General features: G+C 42.2%; 1 protein-coding gene and 1 long non-coding RNA gene across 2 annotated transcripts in view; one reads left to right on the plus strand and one right to left on the minus strand.

Annotated features, from left to right (window-relative positions):
* The window catches only part of LOC144071143 (uncharacterized), a 36010-nt gene extending 30409 nt beyond the window's left edge, over nt 1-5601 (minus strand). Inside the window, exon 1 of the long non-coding RNA XR_013299562.1 lies at nt 5513-5601. This is a non-coding gene — a long non-coding RNA (uncharacterized LOC144071143). The remainder of the gene's footprint in view (nt 1-5512) is intronic.
* Nucleotides 4464-17588, plus strand: ciartb (circadian associated repressor of transcription b). Its single transcript, XM_077595996.1, has 6 exons — nt 4464-4632; nt 8234-8550; nt 9333-9408; nt 10339-10417; nt 15318-15432; nt 16506-17588. The coding sequence occupies exons 2-6, from the start codon at nt 8275-8277 to the stop codon at nt 16887-16889; spliced, it is 930 nt and encodes a 309-aa protein (XP_077452122.1). The 5' UTR covers nt 4464-4632; nt 8234-8274; the 3' UTR covers nt 16890-17588.
* The last annotated feature ends 4298 nt before the right edge of the window (nt 17589-21886 follow it).

Below are 21886 nucleotides of genomic sequence, written 5' to 3' on the forward strand. Positions count from 1 at the left end.
CATGGAAGACAGCCTTGGAATACTAGTTACGCTAGCTACTAGGTAGCTACCATGGTTGACTAAAAAAATTCTGAGTATGGCTTTCAAGGAATAACCTTAGAAAATAGCAATTGTTTATGACCAAACCCAACTTGCAAACCCCCGAAACATTTTCCGTTGTTTATTTCCTAACCGTCAAAAAAGCGCCATATGTTATCACGCTCAAACATACCGTAAAAACGACAAAACATAAGCCTGCTGGACGTTACCTGAACAAAAAAAAACATTTTTTTTCTGAGCCAACGTTTCATTTCGGCCAGATGGCCAACATATGCACACGCTATACAAGTCGTAAATTCTAGAAGGCCAGTTGAACGTGCAAAGGCACAGCCATTTCTTCTTGGCGCCTGCCTTGCAGCACTTCGTACATGTGCGCCAACTCATCCTTTGATCCAAAATAAATGTCTTGTTTCCCGTGCTTTGAGGGGAAACGTGCCTTTGCCGCCGTTCCGAGGCCTCCCGGACAAAAAAAAGGGGGAAGTGAGAGTTCGCTCGGAAGCCCGGCGCGTCGTCGTTAAGTCCGGGGTCAGCCCAGGATCTCCAAAGCGCCGCCGACCACCTTTAAAAACGAGTGGCGTTTGTTGGCAATTAGCATTTGGACTGTACAGTGGTACCTCGTCATACGACCGCTCGTCATACAATATTCTCGTCTTACGACGGAAATCTCGATCGAATAATTCGCCCGTGATGCGATCAAAAATTCGTGATGCGACCAAGCCAGGTGGCCATGGCACTGTCTTTTTTGCATCGCTTTCGTGTATAACAATATCTACGAGCACCGAATAAGTTATTCAGACCAGGAAACGCCCAACGCGCATGCGCGGGAAAAAGAGGGCTTTCTGGGTAATGAAGTATACTCGTTCACACAACGCCGACAGGCAATGGCACTCTTTCTCGGAATAAAACTTCATGAGAACATTAGGGGCACTGGCTCGCAACTCCCCGCAATAGCATCCCCGGTAGCAACTCTATCATAGGCGCCGTTCAAAGCGGTTGCGACCACAGATGCTACAAGCTAAAAGGGAGCCGCGAGCCAGCGCCCCCAATGCTCCCATGAACGGCGGAGCGATCGCTGATAAAAGACTGCTTCTCGTTGGCAAGTGGTCGTGCGTTATCCGATTGTGAGGACATTTGTCATCATTTTCGGAATATTTAAAAAAAATAAAAATATTTTTTTTCATAGGCTCACCCCTATTTAAAAAAATAAATATATTTTTTTTCATAGGGTCACCCCTATTCAAAAAATATAAATATTTTTTTTCATAGGGTCACCCCTATTCAAAAAATATTTTTTTTTTCATAGGGTCACCCCTATTCAAAAAATAAAAATATTTTTTTTTCATAGGGTCACCCCTATTCAAAAAATAAAAATATTTTTTTTTCATAGGGTCACCCCTATTCAAAAAAAATTAAAATTATTTTTTTGAATAGGGTCACCCCTATTTAAAAAAAAAATTTAATTTTTTTTTCATAGGGTCACCCCTATTCAAAAAATAAAAATATTTTTTTTTCATAGGGTCACCCCTATTCAAAAAATAAAAATATTTTTTTTTCATAGGGTCACCCCTATTCAAAAAAAATTAAAATTATTTTTTTGAATAGGGTCACCCCTATTTAAAAAAAAAATTTAATTTTTTTTTCATAGGGTCACCCCTATTCAAAAAATTTTTTTTTGAATAGGGTCCCCCCTATTTAAAAAAATATTTTTTTAATTTTTTTTCATAGTGTCACCCCTATTTTTTTTTTTTTTTAAATTTTTACTTCAGTGCTGAGTTCTAGTAGCAAACGCAGGAAGGGGAGTGGCTTCCGCTTGCGAGTTTCAGCGTGGATTTTCACATTTTTATGAACGTACAAAAAAAAACGGAAAAAATCTGTGAAGTAGTGAAACCGCGATATTCGAGGGATTACTGTATATGTTCATTAGCATGTGCTGTCCCTTATTAAACAAATCAAACGCAAACATCGTCAAGCTAGCCATAAAATCCTCCATAGCCCATTTGGGCAGACTTGAATTCAGGAGGTGGAACCGGACTGGACCGGACACGCCGCAGTCCAATTCCAAGCGATCGTTTAAGAATAAAACATTGCGAGTGCGTCAGCAACAAACGCACTGCCGCATTCCCGCTTCATTGAAATTTGGCCACGCGGCAAGATCTATCCCGGCACCCCCCGCCGCCGTTTCGAACGCACGTCAGGGTTAGCGGTTCAAGAAACATAACGCGCATGGCAGATCCGAATTGCTCAAGTGGCAAACGCCGTTTCGAACAGTCCAATAAACAAGTTTACCCGCAAAAAAATGCTGCCAAAAAGGATAATAGCGGAGGTCATTCCGCATTGGCGCGCAGATACCAGCCTATTTTCACAGGCGGCGGCGTGAAAGAGGAGAAACATTCTTCTACTGGCTCGCTGACGCCAAACATGGGAGGCCAGAGCGCACGAGGCCGGCCGGCGTTATCTCAGGCGCACGTGACGCAGATTGCAGCGAGCGAGAGAGAGAGAGAGAGAGAGAGAGAGAAAGAGAGCTTTGGTGAGTCACTCGTGCCTCCGGGGGCTCGTCTGGCCCGGCGGAGGGGGCTTCTTGTCCGGGAAGGCCCCGACATCCAGTTGCCGCGTGTAAACACGTCATAAAAAAAGTGGAGTAAAGTTGAGCGCAAAGCTGAAATTTCAGGGGAATTTTAATGTTTTTGACTATGGTGACGCGTTCCTATTTTCATATTCTTTATAAAGTCTGGATTTTTTTCGGGCGTCACGCCGGGCGATCACGTTTTCAGGGCCGTCGACGGCCGTAAAAGTCCAATCGGTTCGAGACGGGAGGACCGGCAGCCGTCATTTGCAGGAAACGAGTTGAGACGCTTTTACATAATACGCGACGAGAAGCCCTTAGCTAAGCAATGTGGACATCTGTCGCTGTCAATTGCGGCCGATGAGTTAAGTCCAGGAGGGGGGCGGGGGGCGGAGTCAAACTATTTTTTTTGAAATTATTGTTTCGGGAGTGCTCCAACCAATAGGATTGTTTCATTACATACGCATATTCACATTTGCGCGTGAGAAAGTGGTGAGCGTTGCACGGGAATACAACTTGAATCGTTCGACCGTCAGTACCATTTATAACCAGAAAGATGGAGCAGCAGGACCCAAATATTGAACGTTGCACAAAGTTTGCAAATCAATTGAATGATGCCATACAGTGCTACCGCACCATTTATGATGAAAAAACCAAAACTGCAATCGTCATTAGATAGCTTCTTTCGGCCACTTTCTAGTAAATCTCTCTCTCTCTCTAATGTATGTATACAGTACTGTATGTATTCTCTCCATTTTATTAAATGTTTTTTTCAGTACAAACCAATGTGTTTTACTTATACAAGCCTTAAACATACAAATGCACTTATATAAACCTTCAATATACTTATATAGGCTTCAATATACTTATATAGGCCTTAAACATAAATTATAATACAAAATATAGCACTGAGCAACTTACAAACAAATTCAACTTATGAACAATCGCTCGGAACCTAACTCGTTCGTAAGTAGGGGAGCGTCTGTAGTCACATGTCTTTTAGTGTGAATGTGAGTGGGTACAAGTGACATCACATTATGTGTCATGTTTTTCTTGAAGCATTACTTTAAATGAGCTTTTTGCAGATTTAAATACTTTGAGCAACTTTCTTTGATGTGAATGTTATTTATACATAACATTTTTAAAAATTGTCATTTTGGTATTTTAGCAAAAAGTCGCTCAATAGGATTTCCTTTCACGGGACGCAAAGATTGATACGGTGGGTTAGATTGGACGTCTATTCTTGTCTACGACAGGCAACAATTAAATAAAACAATGATAGTGTTAGTGTATTTTTTTTGTAAAGATTTTCAACATTTCTCACTTGAGAGGGACTGACAATGTTAACGTGACTTTATCAAGTCAAGTATTTTTAACCGATCAAAGGACATGAAAAGTTTTAGTATATCGAGTATGATTGTGGTGACTTTTGACGCTTCTAAATGTGAAAACTTTGACCTCCTCCATTTGCCCATCCAACGTTTACGTTACTTTTTTAGCCCCTCGCTAGCAATGACAACATAATAACAGACTCAAATGCTGAGTTTGCATTAAAAACCGCGCACGGAGCCAAAAAATCCCGCCGCGCGGATGACATAACGAGGAAGAACGCCGCTTCTGGAATGCCCCCCTCCTCCCCAAAACAAAAAAAACAGGTTGACTTTTCGCCCAGCTGAAACGAAAGCGATCCGCGTGTTCACGTGTTTGCCTCATTTACGTCTCGTTTGCATATAGCCAGCTCTCCAGCCTATCGCGCGCTTTCCACGGGAGGCCGGCCCTCCCATTGGCCGGCCGGGTCCTCCTCCGGCGCGGATGGGCGGGCGGGCCGACGGTGGGCCCGCCCCCTCAGACACGTTGTCTCTGGAGAAGCAACACGGGCTACTCGTCGGGTCGCGAGACCTCCGCATTCGCTCCGAGCACGTACGACTCCGCTACGTTCCGCTACGTTCCGCTCAAAAAGACCAGGAACATTTATATTTCTCCCCGCTGAACAAAGGAACAGGATTGGTCCGCTCCGCAGTAGCTAAAAGGTAAGTGTCTCCTTCATATCAAACACATTTTAAATTTAAAAAAAAGGTCTTTACACCCCCCTGTCCGGTTAAGGAGAATGGTTGACTCCAGAGGAATTTGTTGCATAAATGAGAAATGCGGCGCCACTAAAGGATCCGAAACAAAAAGACCTTTCGAACACAATGGCGCGTCTTTCCGTTTTGACTAATGGCAGCGACGCCTTGCCAAATTTACGAGAGCCATCGATGAGGAAGTCCATTGTGTCCGAACATCTGCCGGGAGACGCGATTTTACCTTTTCGGTCGACGCCGTTTGTTGGAAACGCCACATTTGACTCATTTTTCTTCCCTATTTTGCATCGGTCTTGGAAATTGTAGACATGTCGTATTAAGAGCCCCACCTAGACAGGTAAAGTGTGAATATAGCCTGAGAATAATTGAATGGAAACGCGGTAACATCTTGTTTTTACAGTTTGTAACTAAACTATTGTGTTTGGCGCAGGTTTGAACTTAAATATTCGCTTATTAGTCTTATTTAATGAATCAAATGAAGGTAAAAAAAAGTTGTCTTTACCCAGTTTGGTTCTTCTTAATTGACATTACAGACAAAGTATTATTGGATTAAGCCGTGGTGGACGCTTGACACGATGCCATGTTGGAAGTTTATGTTCTTTGTATGTTCCGTTATGAACTCATCGTTAGCAATGGATGTCCAATCTGTTTGAACGGCGAGGGCCGACAGCAAATGATTCGTTCTGAAGTTTACTGCGCTGGCGAAAAAGTCTTAAATTTCATAAGAGAAGGAAGGAGGAATACAGCCCCACAATTAGGCGTCAATAAAAGTCCAAATTTTCCAGTTTTAGCGTGTTCAAAATGCCGATTTAAAAAAAAAATGCCTCACATGCCTGTCACAGCTGCTCATCCTGTTGCACGGCAACCTGGCCACTGCCCAGACATTTTCCTAGGTCCTATTTGTTTTTCGGTTTGTCCGTGTGTGTGTGTGTGTGTGTGTGTGTGTGCCTGCGTGTGATTGGCTGGCAGAATGTGTAGACATTGGCTCCACCTGCCACTTGTGAGATAAGATCAGAGAAGGGCGGACGACAAAGAAGAAGGGAGCAATGAACGGTCTTTCCCAACAAATTTCGCAGGAAGTGAGAAACGGAGAAGGAGCAAAAGAATTCTAGTATTGTCCAAAAGCATCTTGTTCGGTGAAAACGCACACGGGAGAGGGGCGCCGCTCGGGAAATGGCGTCCACGACCAATGTTCCCTAATTTTTTGTTTGTCTGGGCAGAAAGACAACCTCCCTGAGCACACCGAGTACAAGTGTGAGAAACATCATCATTGCTCGCTATGGGCACACAGCAGTATCACACCTGCCATAAGCAGGTGTATGTCTACTACACATAAATGATTTAGTCATAATAAAATGTCATGATTCATATCTATGAATGGGGCGGCCCGGCGGATGAGTGGTTCGCGCGTCGGCCTCACAGCTAAAAAAAAAAAAAGAGGGATTTTATTTTGTGCGCTCCATATGATTTGCTGTGTGCAGAGAAGACGACTTTCTATGACCGTCTTAGACACTGTACAGCAGGGGTAGGGAACCTATGGCTCGGGAGCCACATGTGGCTCTTTTGATCTGAGCTAAAATATGGAAACCGGTGGTGAGAGAGCCGAGTGCCGAATGCACCAATAGGAACGTCACGTCGGCACTGTGGCATTGACTTTTTTTTTTAAATTAGAGTCTTCTGCATCTATTCTCTCATTGATACTCATTGATATTCCTTGATTAGCAACAGCGTGACAATGTTGTCAAAAGAATTCAAATACTTTTTGTACTTTAAAAGTGGTAAAATGACTAAAAAATGGGCACATTTTCATGTATTTTGACTTTTAAATTGGGAGTATGGCTCTCAGGGAATAACATTTGAAAATAGGAATTGTTTATGTCTCTCTCTTTCAAAAAGGTTCCCGACCCCTGCTGTACAGGATAATGGTGGCCAAAGCTAGCGTGCTAAATGCTATTCCACGTGTGTGACCCGAGACTCGCACATTCACGCTCGCAATTCAAAAGTAAATAAACATGATCTCCTTTCTCACACGCTAAACAGTGTATATTGCAAACCACCAACTCAACCGCAAATCTACAACAAACTAGCATACCTTAAAACACGGAGAAATAATCACAACAGTGATCCATTGTCGTTTCTTCAATTCAACTTTTACTGTAATGACTAAAAATCTCCCGTGCCTCAAGCTATTTGCTAAGACATCAATAATCGAATACCGATATTCTTTAACATGCCACACACTTGCCATGTGATCAAGGGATCACAATCGAACACCGATAAACACATTTGATCCGAACTCGTTGTATAAATAATTGGGATTTTATTTTGTGCGCTCCATATGATTTGCCGTGCGCAGAGAAGACGAGACTAGTGCGCAATTGCGCAAGCGCGCAGCTTAGAGGGAATATTGTCCACGACGAACAGATAGAAAAAAAATTAAATGTGATTATGTGATATTCTTGGACAGCCTGGCTCCCTATCAAGCGTCTTTTCGTCGCCGGGTGGGGAGTTCAATTCAGCTGTCTGAGGCGACGGTCGCCATGGCGGCAGTACACCCCCCCCCCCCTTTGAAAAAACAAGCCATGTTTATGAATGAGTGCAGAACAAGCAAGCAGCTGGGAGGCCTAGCCTGCCCGCCGGCGCTCAACGCTTCAGAACGCTCCCGTTTGTCCTCCGTTTGCGACGTGGGCTCGTCGCCATGACGATAATTTCGAATATTTGCGCCAATTTGCGCCAATTTTTTGGCCGGTTTCTACGTGCCGACCGGCTCAGGTGCGGCGCCATTCCAAACGACGGGAGCTCGCCTCCAAGTTGCTCAAAGCCATTTTCTGAACTATAATTCCTCACAAGGGTCGCTCGCGGGGGGGGCGCTGGAGCCTATCCCAGCTGACTTTGGGCACGAGGCGGGGCACAATGACACCAACAAGCATTCAGACTCATAACAAGGGATTATTTAACATACCGTTAGCCTAGCTAGCAGGTTTTTGGAATGTGGGAGGAAAACGGAGTACCCGGAGAAAACCCACGCAAGCCCAGGGAGAACGTATGACACTAACAACCATTCATACTCATAACTAAGGATTATTCAACATAACAAAATTGATCCACGTCTTAACGCACAGGTGTCAAAGTGGCGGCCCGGGGGCCAAATCTGACCCGCCGCATCATTTTGTGCGGCCCGGGAAAGTAAATCATGAGTGCCGACTTTCTGTTTTGGGGATCAAATTAAAATGCCAGGCCGTCTTATCGTACATTTTCGCCCCTTAATAAAGCAAAACTGTGAATACATAATGAACTGATATGACAGGGGTGCCCAACTGGGATCCAGTCTGTTCCACAAACCAGTATGTTTTCCACACCTCCCACTTCTCCCACACCTGAACCAAATGATCAGGATGGTGATTAAGCTTCATAACAGCTTGCTCATTTGATTGAGGTGTGTCACAAGTGGGAGGTGTGGAAAACACACGGGTTTGAGGCCAGATTGGGGCGCCCATTGGAATCCAGTTCACTGCGTTCAGACCGCTTAATGACGGCGATTCCGTTTCAGGTCAGTGATGGTCAGTGGTAGCTAAAAATCCGCAGCCCAGGATGTCTGCTACAGATTCCGACAACTCCATCGACTGGCTCGCTAGCGACACCGACGACAGCAACAGCGAACACGAGTCGGAGAGGACCCGCAAGCCGTCGGGCGAGGCGTCCGCCAGGGGCCCCCGCTCCGAGGCATGGGGCCGGGACGCCGCGGACCCCCCGCGCAAAGCGCCGCCAGGCGAGAAGATGAAGCGACGCCGTAGCTTCGCCGAGGAGGAGGCGGGAGGACGCCTGCTTTCCAGTCCGTCCGACAAGGGACGCCTTTTTACCCGCAAGGTGAGCGCCTCTTCGAATCCGCGTTCGAATCCCTTGGGCGTCGGAAAAGCGACTTATCGAACCGTCTGTCGTTTTTACGACCGTCTGGTCGATGACAGTGACGGTAAAGCCCCGCCCCGTCTGACTGGTGTCAGCGGCATTAGTCATCTTTTTGCTATAAATCTTAAAACGCGGGTAACAGTGGGCGGAGACGCCAAATCTGAGTCACGCAAACGCTTAAAAGTGAAGTAACCCTTTGACTGCCTTAAAGGAGAACATTAAAACGGTCTCGTGACGGGCCTAAATAGCAAAAAAAAAAATGCACCGGATGCCTAAGAACGTTTGCGCCGTAGAAATGAAAAATAATATTTAGAATCCGCCCGTCGCCAGCCTGGAGAAATAATCAGACGCCGCCGCAAAACATCTGTTCAAACGTAAATCAAAGACGAGCTCAGACCAACGTACCGCTGGACTTTTGGGGGCTTTTAAACGCCAAAATCTGGTCATTTTTCAAGAAAAAATATTGGTTCTGAATACGGGGATGAGCTTAGAAAGCTAATGTCGGTACATTTGGATTGGGAAATCTAGAAAATCAGGCAAGAGAGGGAAATACAACCTGGTATTGGACCAAAAAAAAAAAATAGACAATGGAGACTTCCAAGATTATAGATTGGATCAATTATTCCCAGTACCAATTGACATCAGTAGGGGGAACCCTAATGTTTACTGCCACCATTATAAGACAAAAGGGCTTCGAACTGAGTGACGCAAAGGATATTCATGAAGCCGTTTCCCCTTTTCAGTGCATGGAGCTGCAATGCTACATCCAGCCGCTGTCGTCCATCTTGAACGGCCTTCGTTCGGGAAGATACCGAGAACGTAAGTCTTTCATTTGAACTACTTGGTGTGCGCCCGTTTACATTTGGGACGTTTGCAACAAAAATTAATCCATAACTGGGACGAAAGGGGTTCAAAAATGGCCTGCCGTCAAGTAGGAAAAAAACAACAACAACACATTAGAACAGGGGTAGGGAACCTATGGCTCGGGAGCCATATGTGGCTCTTTCTATGGGTGCATATGGCTCTTCACTAACCTGTGAAGTCAAATATGGAAATCACTGGTGAGAGAGATGAGTCCCATGCATAATATAATTGATACTGATTTATTAGCAACAGCATAACAATTGAGTCTTTTGCATCTATTCTCTCATTGATACTCATTGATTAGCAACAGCGTAACAATGTTGTCAAAAGAATTCCGAGACTTTTTGTACTTAAAAAGTGGTGAAATGACAACAAAAAAAAAAACATTTTCATGTATTTTTACTTTTCAATTCTGAGAATGGCTCTCAAGAAATAACATTAGAAAATATGAATTGTTTAGGGCTCTCTCTGTCAAAAAGGTTCCCGACCCCTGCATTAGAAGCTTGTTGTTGTTGTTTTTTGCTAGCTGACAACGTCGCAATCCATCCGACACTGTAAATGAGAAGAGAAGATAGCGTCTGATTGGCTCCCCTCTGCGATATTTGATTATTTTAGAAGCGGCAGGTATTATTAAGGCCACGTTGCTAAAGAATTGAACGTCTGCCTGCGTCAATGGCAGCCCCTTGCAAGGAAGCGCCGTGTCCTTTTAAGACAGCCTGTTGGCTTTACGACCTGCAAACCTCACGCGAGCCGACCACAGGAGGGGTCTTGTTTTCAAATCACATCAACATACACACCCACCCACCCACGTTTTACAAGAGTCATCTGCACGTCGTCCTGCGTCATTTTCTACTGCTCATGTCTTACAACATTTGCCTTATCCAGGACTCAGCACTTTCCAAGAGAGCGTTGCCATGGACAGAATCCAAAGGATCCTGGGGGTTCTACACAAGCCTTACTTGGGGTAAGTTGCCCCGCACCGCACTAAGACTTGAACAATCCGTCGGCCTGAACGTTCAGATAGTTTTACTGTATGGACGAAAATACCGGGTGAGACTTTCTCCAAGAATTGTGACTTCTTGAGAATTTTTCTTACAATATTACAAAGTATGCTAGTGTTACACCCTGCATTTAATCTTAAAACACAGGGAGAAATAATCAGAACAGTGATCCATTGTTGTGTCTTCAATCCAACTTTTACTGTCATCTTATCAACACAAAAACCCATAACATACAATTACACCCAGCAATTTAAGGCTGCGTGTGCAATTAAAGACTTTCTATAATTATAAGGTTATAGTGACAAATATCCTAAGAATCCATTTCGTATCGTCATGAACGAAACTAAAGTTGTAATGATGAGTCCATCAAGGTTGACTCATTCGTGGCTTCCGTCAAAATAAAAGCGCTTTGATGGCAACGCGCCACGTGGATCAGTAATGCCGCACTTTGCTTTCAATTCCTGAAATTCTAGTTCGTTTCAGCAACAAAATTGCTCCACGTGTCTTAACGCACGTGTCAAAGTAGCGGCCCGGGGGCCAAATCTGGCCCGCCGCATCATTTTGTGTGGCCCGGGAAACTAAATCATGAGTGGCGACTTTTTGTTTTAAGATCAAATTAAAATGAAGAGTACAGATGTATATTAAATTTCCTGATTTTCTCCCTTTTAAATCAATCATTGTCATTTTTTAATCCATTTTTTCTGTGTTTTTAGTTCAAAAATCATTTTGTAAAATATAAAAATATATAAAAAAGCTCAAATCATTTTGTAAAATCTAAAAATATATAAAAAAGCTAAAGTCATTTTGTAAAATCTAAAAATATATTTTAAAAAAGCTAAAATCATTTTGTAAAATCTAAAAATATATAAAAAAGCTAAAATCATTTTATAAAATCTAAAAATATATAAAAAAGCTAAAATCATTTTGTAAAATCTAAAAATATATAAAAAAGCTAAAATCATTTTATAAAATCAAAAAATATATAAAAAAGCTAAAATCATTTTGTAAAATCTAAAAATATATAAAAAAGCTAAAATCATTTTATGAAATCTAAAAATATATAAAAAAGCTAAAGTCATTTTATAAAATCTAAAAATATATTAAAAAGCTAAAATCATTTGGTAAAATCTAAAAATATATAAAAAAAAGCTATAAAAAACGGAATATTCAGGGCTTTTAATCCAGTTCTGTTAATCCATTTATATAAAAAAAAATCTAAATATTATATCTAAAATGGTCCGGCCCGCATGAAATCGAGTTGACGTTAAAGCGGCCCGCGAACCAACCCGAGTTTGAAACCCTTGTCTTAACATGTACATCAAGTTTCCAACATTTGAAAGCCTTTAAATCTAAATTGAATCATGGCAGACTTCATATAAAATTGCCGATTCCCATTTTATTTCGTGCATAAAACTCACTTCCTTCATGGTGACCCCTTTAAATGTTTCCAACTTAACTGGAGCACACGACTTGTGGAACCATCCGCGCTGGGACCGACTTATCCGCAACACATGGCTGGCCGCGGGGGGGGGGTCTTGGCATCCCATCCCCCATGACCGCCCATTTTCAAGATAAATTTACCGCTGGTTAAAAATGAATACGGCTCCGTGTGGGGATGGCGTTCATTTATGCCATGTTTGCAGAATCTAACAGTACTGGACAAAGAGAATTGTTCGCCTTTGACTTGAAAGAGCAATTTTTCTATTGTTTTGCCACCTATTCAGTTTCACGCCAGACATGGGAACCCGAGTAGGACAAGGTAACCGTAGGACTTAATGGCTTCCTTTGGGAAACGGCCTTGGTGGTGACTCGCAACGGAAAGCACAATAGAAAGCAATTAAACAAAACAAAAACTAAAAATAAATGCTAGACTCAAAAGCAAGTCCAATGTCCTTCAACTGTTTGATCATCATAGAAACAAAGAAAGGTCATAAATGCCATAAAATTTGATAAATTGTCTTTTTCGGTTAGACCAAGGGTGTCAAACTCAGGTTGGTTTGCGAGCCGAATTAACGTCAACTCGGTTTCATGTGGGCCGGACCATTTAAGATATAATATTTAGAATTTTTTTTTTTTAATGGATTAAAAGAAGTGGATTAAAAGCCCTGAATATTCCGTTTTTTTATAGATCTAAATCAATATTTATTTAAGATTTTTTAAATATATTTTTACATTTTACAAAATGATTTTTGAACTAAAAACACAGAAAAAATTGATTAAAAATTGACAATTATTGATTTAAAAGGGGGAAAATCCAGAAATTGAATATACATCTATACTCTTCATTTGAATTTGATTCTAAAACAGAGTCGGCACTCATCATTTACTTTCCCGGGCCGCACAAAATGATGCCGCGGCCCAGATTTGGCCCCCGGGCCCCCACTTTGACACCAGTGGGTTAGACATAACATATCCAGGAAAAAAAGGACAAAGAAAGACAGAAAGCAAATAAACAAAAGATGAAAAGAGTGGAATCAATAGCAAGTGGAATATCATTTAAATGCTTGACCTATTTTTCATACACACAAATAAAGGTAATAAATGCCATTAAAAGGAATACATTATCTTTATTTATCGGACATAATAGTTCCAGGAAAAATGCCTGTAGACATACGAAAAGGCAGAAAATTTAAATTATTAGGGTTATTATTTGCCCTCTATCACAATCAGGGTATACTTTTCACTAAGGTGCAAACGCGGGATGCTAGCTAGCCCTTTTATAATCGTAAAAAAAAAAAAAACTTGATGATTACTGGGTACGGGGAAGAAAAAAAAGTCTATTAGGATACTCGGAAGCAAAGCAGTTCTGAAAACAAATGCGATTACTCCGAAGATGAATGGAAAGTGGCTTGGTTAGCATACGGCGCTACGCTGACCTCCGCTAAAGCGGCTACGCGCTAATCGGCGGGCGCCCCGAGCCGCCAGCTGCCGCCGTCATCGGGGGGAGACAAAGAGTGGGCGTGGCCGCTTCCCAGTAGACCGTCTGGAAGGTGGATCTAAGGTCCCCTACCGCCCCCCCTCCCCCGCTCGCGCCGGTTGGGCGCCACCAGCTGGCGGCTTTGACAGCCACACAATGGCGAATAGGATCAAAGTGACTTTTTTGTTACCTTTTTTTTTTAAGCAGTCACTGTTAAAGATAATCTTTCACATGAATTTATTAACACGGCGTGAAAGGAGTAAGGCAAGATGGTCCTACTCGTATGACGGCGGCTAATCCCCGCAAACGCCCGCCCGCCCGCCATCTGCTTTTGACGGACGGGCTGGAAAAACCAAAAGGGCGCCCGGGTCGAGCCCCGCCCCCCGAGGAGAAATGCGTCACGGCCGGCGACCGGTTTGTTTTCACGGCGCCGCCACTTTAAATTTAGAGGCTGGCGGAACGCTCGTACACGAGGCCGCCAGCGAGCGCCAAACATGTGAGAAATGTACCGAGGAGAATTTTTTTCTCTTTTTTTTTTGCGCGTCATTGTTCACTCGGCCCACGTTTCCTCTCCGCCTTGAAAATAGAGATAAGATTTCTCTGCCGAGGGTGGCAACATTTCAAGCAGATTCTACAGTCATGCCTTGACATACGAGTGTCCCAACGTACAAGGAATTTGAGATGCGAGCACTTTTTTGCCGGTTTCCTCCCAAATTCCAAAGACATGCACGGTAGGATGATTGGACACTCGAAATTGCCTCTAGCTATAAGTGATTGGTTGTTTGTCTCGTTGTGCCCTGCGATTGGCTGGCCACCCATTCAGGGTGTCCCCCGCCTCTGGCCTAAAGTCAGCTAGGATAGGCTCCAGCACCCCCCCCCCGCGCGACCCGAGTGAGGATAAAGCGGTTCAAAAAATGAGCAAGGGATGCGGCCTTTTCAAGCTGCGCAGTGATATTCATGATGAGAGGGAGGGGCTTCTTTTAGTATGGTTTAGAACACAGGTGTCAAAGTGGCGGCCCGGGGGCCAAATCTGGCCCGCCGCATCGTTTTGTGCGGCCCGAGAAAGTAAATCATGAGTGCCGACTTTCTGTTTTAGGATCAAATTCAAATGAAGAGTATAGATGTATATTCAATTTCCTGATTTGCCCCTTTTTAAAATCAATCATTGCAATTTTTAATCCATTTTTTTTCTTTTGTGTTTTTAGTTCAAAAAGCATTTTGTAAAATCTAAAAATATATTTTAAAAAAGCTAAAATAAACATTGTTTTAGATCTATAAAAATCTGAATATTCAGGGATTTTAATCCAGTTCTTTTAATCCATTTATAAAAAATATATCTAAATATTATATCTAAAATGGTCCGGCCCACGTGAAATCAAGTTGACGTTAAAGTGAACCAACCCAAGTCTGACACCCTTGCTTTAGAAGTTTAGAACATTGTTTAGATTTTTTTTTTGTTTAGAACCAAAAGACAATTGTTGCGCTATTAAAAAAAATCATCTTTTGGAAAATGGGTGTTTAACAAAAAACATTAAAAATTGAGTTTATACACTTGGTGAAGAAAAGCAATCGCGCGTCTATTAGGATTCAACCACCATTTCTGGCTACAACAAAAAAATTCAACTCTCTACGTTGCACGTTTTGGACAAACGTAGCGAGCGAATCTTAACATACACACACACACACCCATAAATCACGCTTTGTAAGGATTATAGTTAATTATTTGCTGTAAGATTCAATTTTAGATGTTTTTTTTCAGAGCGTGGGAACGAATTAATTTGTATTTAGTTATTTTAAATGCGAAAAGTTGATTTGAGATACGAGTAGATTGACATAGGAGCTCGTATCTCAAGGTATTACTGTACTCCGATTCATGCAAGCAGATCAGAAATTGTATTTTATTTTTTTTGGTTGCCCTAACCACTTTTTTCTCTCTACTTTTTTAGGGAGAATTACATTAGCATCATTCTGAAAATGGAGGAAATGCTGAAAAGTTGGTTCCCCAACGTGAAAGCGGTCCACCAAGCGGAGGAAGTGCTTCATCTTACCAAGAAACTCAAGGCGAGTATCTGTTTACTTGGAAAAACAACAATGATTCGGCCAGCCAAATGCAGCGATGACTCAATGAAATCGTTTTGGGAGGACCGGCAGCTCATTTTACTGACGTTCGATAGGCGTTAAGTCTCCAGTTCCGAGGAAACAATGACGGAGGAGAAAAGGTAATTTTCAAGGTGCGCCCCTGAGGGAATAAAAAAAGCTTGGAACATTCTGTCACATTGAATTGCCAAGCTGAAACACACCCTTCGTTTTTTTTTTTGCCTCGCCACGTTCGCTTGGGTAACGACATTTAACGTCAACGCTTGCCAACCGCGTCGGACGAATCGTGTTTAAGCCATTTTAAACGCGACCCGGATTAAGCATTTTTAGCTTTTTGAACGTTTTTAGAACAATACAGAGGTGTCAAATGTCAAAAATCATATTTTGTAGTAGGTAAAGAGAATTTTCAGATTAGGTGATCCTAATGGCAATTACCAGCAAGGTGTATAAAAGTAAAGTTCAATATAATCCCTTTTTTTCCCTAACTTTTCAAAAAAAAATCCTTCAAAGTAAAATCTTGCAAAAACCCAAAAAGTAAATTAACTTTTCCCCGCGTTTTTTTTAGCTGACACGCGTCTACGCTGCATGAAAAACAACAGAGGAAGTGGGCACACTACTTAACTTTTTTTTAAAAATCCTTCAAAGTAAAATCGTGCAAAAACCCATAAAGTAAATCAACTTTTCCCCGCGTTTTGGTTTTAGCTAACACGCGTCTACGCTGCATGAAAAACAACAGAGGAAGTGGGCGCACTACTTAACTTTTCAAAAAAAATCCTTCAAAGTAAAATTTTGCAAAAACCCAAACAGCAAATCAACTTTTCCCCGCGTTTTGGTTTTAGCTAACACGTGTCTACGCTGCATGAAACACAACAGAGGAAGTGGGCACAATACTTAACTTTCAAAATAAGACAAGGTGCTAAATGCAAAACTTATTTTGAAAGTGACATTGCGTTTTCAATTTGCCACCCAGCTAGCTTTACCACTTTGTTATCGCTGAAACGATTCTAAAGCTCGCTTGTCGTTTCCTTCCCCCACAGTTTTCCTCCCCGACGACGACGACGGCGGCAACAACAACGATCCCCGCCTCCCCGAGCGCCGCCGCCGCCCACGCCGCCAAACCCCTCCGAGTCACCGACCTGACGCCCCCCGGAGCGTACTCAGCCAGCAATCTGAAATGGCTCCACACGTCCCCCATCTGCTCGCCCAAAGCGACGGCGCCCCTCAGAGACCTAACGCAGGACAGCGCCGTGTCGTCCAGCACGGACAGCCCCGCCCACCGAGACTCTGCGCCCGGGGGTCCCCGGGCCCCGCCCCCGCCGGGGAAAATCAACGCGCCGTGTCTGGAGCGGCTCCTCAAGTCCACGGAAAGCATTATTTCCCGCAAAGGGACGTCGGGTACGACGGACGACGGCTGGTCCTAGTCCAAAATCGTCGCCATCGCCGACCCGTTTAGCTCGCTTTGCCCATTCCAGCCTCCGGGGGCAGACCCGAGCCTTCAAATAGATTAAAAAAAAGGGACGTGGCGGGTTTATTTCCGAGAGTGGAAGACAAACACGCGGTCGTCTTTGCGTGGGAATGTGCCCTCTCTAAATCTGACGTGCTAAAGTTCCCCTTTTTATTCGTTTATTTTTTGGGGGCGGGGTTATTAGCACTCGAGAACAAGTTGACTCTTAACCGGAAATCCGGCGGTTCCGTTCGAGCGTGCGAAGGAAGTCAACAGTGCTGAAATGTGACCGTTATTTTCTCCGCTTAACCACGACGCCGCTCTGTTAAGTTGATTTTTTTTTAATTATTATTATTTTTTATTTTTTTTTGCAGACTGTTACCCGTTTCCATGCGTTGAAAAATCAGTCCTTTTTCTTTCGGGTACAACGGTTCTACCTCAGCGGGCGCCACATCACATTTGCGCCGAGGCGTCGTGGCTAACGCTCACTGGGGCGCCGGAGCAGATCTATCCGGGCGTGGGGGTTACCGCTCGGGGTCTCTCCCGGTTAAAAAAGGCGACCGGTCGGTGCCTGTCGCGTCAAGCTGTGTGCCTGTACCTGGCGGCGTAGAGCGGTGGATTTGGGATTTGCGGTTTTGAAGGCGCGATTGTAAAAAAATCGGGAATGGTCGGCGGGTCGGTCGGTGGGTGGTTCTAATCCCTCATCCTGTGGGAAAAGCCTAAATTATTGGCTTCTTGCCAACAAGTCCTTTCTACGGCGCAGTAGAACAATTGTTATGTTTTGCCACAGAACTGGGAATGACGTCAGACCGGCAACGCGGGGGGGCGGAGCTTGTCGCTTTACTCTGAAAAGTGGCCTTTATAGTGTGAAATTTTATACTTTTAAAATAAATGTGTGTATTTTTGTTCAATGGAGACTGACTGTGGCTGATTTTTTTTCACAAAAAAAGACTATATTACATTTCAATAGGTTTTAAAATGTGACCTTCAATCAACAAAATGAATATTAATTGTCTCAAAGTGGACTGGATTACATTTATATAACAGCAATTAACAGTGTATTGGTTTCTAGTCAATAACACCAACATTAAATGAAAAAAATATAACTAATTACTGTATTTACTCACATATAAGCCGCCCCTTAAAATTGTTGCATTTTACAATTTCTCGCGTATAAGCCTGATTCACAATTTTCACTCCCATATTCATGGTTTTACAAAATAGGGAGTACAAATGTGTTATTTTTAAGGAAAAATCTTAAGAAAAATCATCGCACGTGCTATTTCTGAGATGCTGTATGAATCAAAAGCACATTATTATGGTTAATATAGACATAAGAAATTAACTGATCCAGTAATGGTTGTTTTCTTACTGCAAAACTGAAAATACCCAACAAATACTAAATGTTACGTTGCCGACATCTACTGGTGAAAAAGAGTATAGCCATATACATAAGCCATACCCTTGATTCAGTCATCATTTTTTGGCTTATATGCGAAAAAAATACGGTATTCCTTTACATAACATCTCAAATCTCTTCTATTTTACAGAAGAATAAATCAATTGTATGAAAACAGATTTACTCTGCTCATTATTATGCTGTGTAAAAAGATATCTATAAAAATAGTCCACTTGGAATATTCATACGACTTTACAAGCAACCAAAACCAGTGTTGGTGGGGCCTGAAATTCAATACTGCCACCTATAGGCGGGGGGTTTTAACACAGGGCAAAGTGGTTTGACTTTGACAAGATGGCAAAAGGTACGAAAACGCGTTAGCGGGAAAAAGTAGTAGCCAATGAGTTCATCGGGTGTGGTAAAAATAGATTTTTTTGGTTAATTATTAAGAGCCCCGCACCTAAACACGGCCCAATTTCATTCAAAGTCATTAGCCAAAATGACAGTAGCCAGCGGCAGTTTTTTGGTTCACGCTGATGAATAATGGACGCCACCTTCCGGGAGCTCATTTCCACACGGCGACGATCGAGTACGATCCATCGAGTACGCCAAATGATGGGATGGATAAAGCCAGGAGCCGCCCGCCGTACGTGATGGATATTAATCCAAAATATTAGATTTTTTCACTCACGTTTAAAGGATATAATTTAAATTTTAAAAAGTGGTAGAGGGATGCAAAGTGGAGAGGCAATTATGTTTTTAAAAAAAAATGTTGTTTGGATGGATGGTTCAAAAAAAATTAAAAAAATACGTTTCCCGCTTTATTCTCTATATATTTATTTAACTCCATGGAAATGTGAAATTTCAGTCAACTGTTTGAGTATTGGTATGTATTAATACAGGGGTAGGGAACCTATGGCTCGGGAGCCACATGTGACTCTTTTGATGGGTGCGTATGGATCCCCGCTAAACTGTGAGCTAAAATCTGGACACTACGTCTAGTCGCTTTAATCTTCATTTTTTTTTATTTACAATTTTTTAATTAAACCTTTCTGCATGCACGCATCCCATTGATTAGCAACAGGGTGACAATTTTGTCAAAAGAATTCCGAGACTTTTTCTACTTTGAAAGCGGTGAAATAACTAAAAATGCACGCGTTTTCATTTATTTTTACTTTTAGTAAATTCTGAGAATGGCTCTCAATGAATAACAATTGAAAATATGAATTGTTTATGGCTCTCTCTGTCAAAAAGGTTCCCGACCCCTGTATTAATGGGAGAGAAAATAAAATCACGCTCGTCTATTTCAAAATATTCTATTCTGCAGTACCGTTAACATCCACTAGATGGCCATATTGTAAACGGCATGATTGGATTGGATTCGGGAAATTTCGTTGTCACAGTAGCAAGAGGGTGAGGATGCAGAAATAGGAAAGGCATTTTAGACATAAATAGATAGGTCATAAGTAAGTTAATAAATAAATATATGAATAAATATATAAATAAATAAGTGTGTCGCCCAAGTATATATATATGAATGAGGCCTCCTGTTCTCTAACTCAAATGGAAAAAAAACCTCAACACAACACAACCAATAATAGCCTCTGCAGCCTATATAAACAACAATGCTATGAATCTAGAGTGACATAATAGAACCACACACACAAAACACAGAGTTTAAGCCATGTTAGTTCAACCAAATCTGAGCCTTCGAGAATGTCGCTTAAGGTCAATCGAGTCAAACGTTAAAACGTATCCTGCACACCACAATCTTCCACTGTCTGGCAAATGCTCCCTCCACAAAGCCTCTGGAATCCCCTCCCTCGAGCAATCCCCAAAAGCCAGTGGGGGCAAACCCCGCAAAAGGACCCCCGGCGTGCCAGCTGCCAGGCCGCCAGTGACGCGCGCCGCATCCCGGAAGGCCCGCGCCGACAAAGTGGCCGTGTCGAGTATCATCCCAGCGCGGCGGCTTAAATATTTACAGTCCCGAGACTAGAGATAGACAAAATCCGTGAGAGAATGCACACACACCAAATGGGCCAAATGCTTTCCCTTATCTCACTTCATGCCAGGAAATGCATTGACATGAGCTGGCATGACAAGAAGTACACTGGCATGACAGCATGCACTTTGTTAACAAGGCCTTGAGTTGGCGGGGTGATGCTGGCTGGGATTTACAGCAGGAATTTGGTGGCCTTTTTAAAGGCACGGAGCGTCACTACGTGAGCGGTTCCCAATATTATGGCCCTTTTTGATTAACCAAAGTTTTCAAATGACGGCACAAATCAACATCGATGATCTGTTCGTCCCAAATCGAACTATATTTACGATAATGGACGTCCAATCGATTTTGTGCGGACTGCCAGTAATAAAGTGATAAAGCTGTAATCGATTTCTATCAATGGGAGTGAGTCATTTCATTTTGCCTATCATTTAAAGTAAGTGACTATTTTGGATAATGGGGAAAAAAAAAAAAAAAAAAAAACTTACCTTTACACAAACCTGGTGTTCGCATACACACAGTATACACACATTTATATACATAATTATTAATCATTTTTGTGTTTTTAATAACAACTTACCTTTACACAAACATAGTATACACATTTATGTACATACACAATTATGAATCATTTTTGTGTTTTGAATAAAAACTTTCCTTTACACAAACATAGTATACACACACTTACATACATACACAATTATTAATCATTTTTGTGTTTTGAATATTATCACAGAATGAATCAAATGTTAAGAAATACACAATTAATTTGAATGAAACACTGAAATAAACCGGTTCTGGTCACGAATAACACTTAGCTGGTTGTTGTTTTTTTAATTTCATTTTTCTTCATAACCTGCTTTTGACTATAATATACACAATAAGTCCAATTCATTGACATTGTGACCATTTATGCTAATGTTTCAGTGCCACTGACGGCGCTAGCCTTACCGGTCAAAAGGCTAACCAAGTTTAGGAAAAAATTGACATACCTTTGTTGTTATAATCCCCATTTTAAGCCCAGGCAGTTTCCAGTTGTCCAGTAGACAAGTAACGTGGATTTTCTTTCGGAAAGTCGAAAACAAATAAGTCCAGTAAGCAGAGTTGTGCGTATACTGCTATTGTAACGGTCGCAATTACTTTTTAATACTTAAAGAGTTCAACGTAGAGTGATAACATTAAAATTGATGTTAGCGGTTGACGTTAACAGCTCACTGTGGGGTTTTCTCATTTTAAAAAACATCTTATTTAGGCAGAAATCTCGCTAGGTTGAATGGAGTAATTGTATATGGGCGGCCAGTCCAGGCGACATCATTAATACACGTGTCCCCTACTTCCTGTTTGGGCTTCTTTACTTCCGGTCACGTGTCGGAAATGTTTGGTAGTCTGTTCGTTGGGTCGCTGCTAACCCCCTTGTCAAATTGGATTGGGAGTTTATCAACGTCAATGACAGTGGAATAGTGAAATTAATAAATACTAGCCTAATGTCATGAAGTCCCATATCTTAATCAAAATGCCTTTTTTTTGTTAATTCAAAAAAAATGCAATCAAGACCTAAAAATCAAACGTTGTT

Source organism: Stigmatopora argus, chromosome 3 (genome assembly GCF_051989625.1).
Source record: "Stigmatopora argus isolate UIUO_Sarg chromosome 3, RoL_Sarg_1.0, whole genome shotgun sequence".
In the NCBI taxonomy this organism is placed as follows: Eukaryota; Metazoa; Chordata; class Actinopteri; order Syngnathiformes; family Syngnathidae; genus Stigmatopora; species Stigmatopora argus.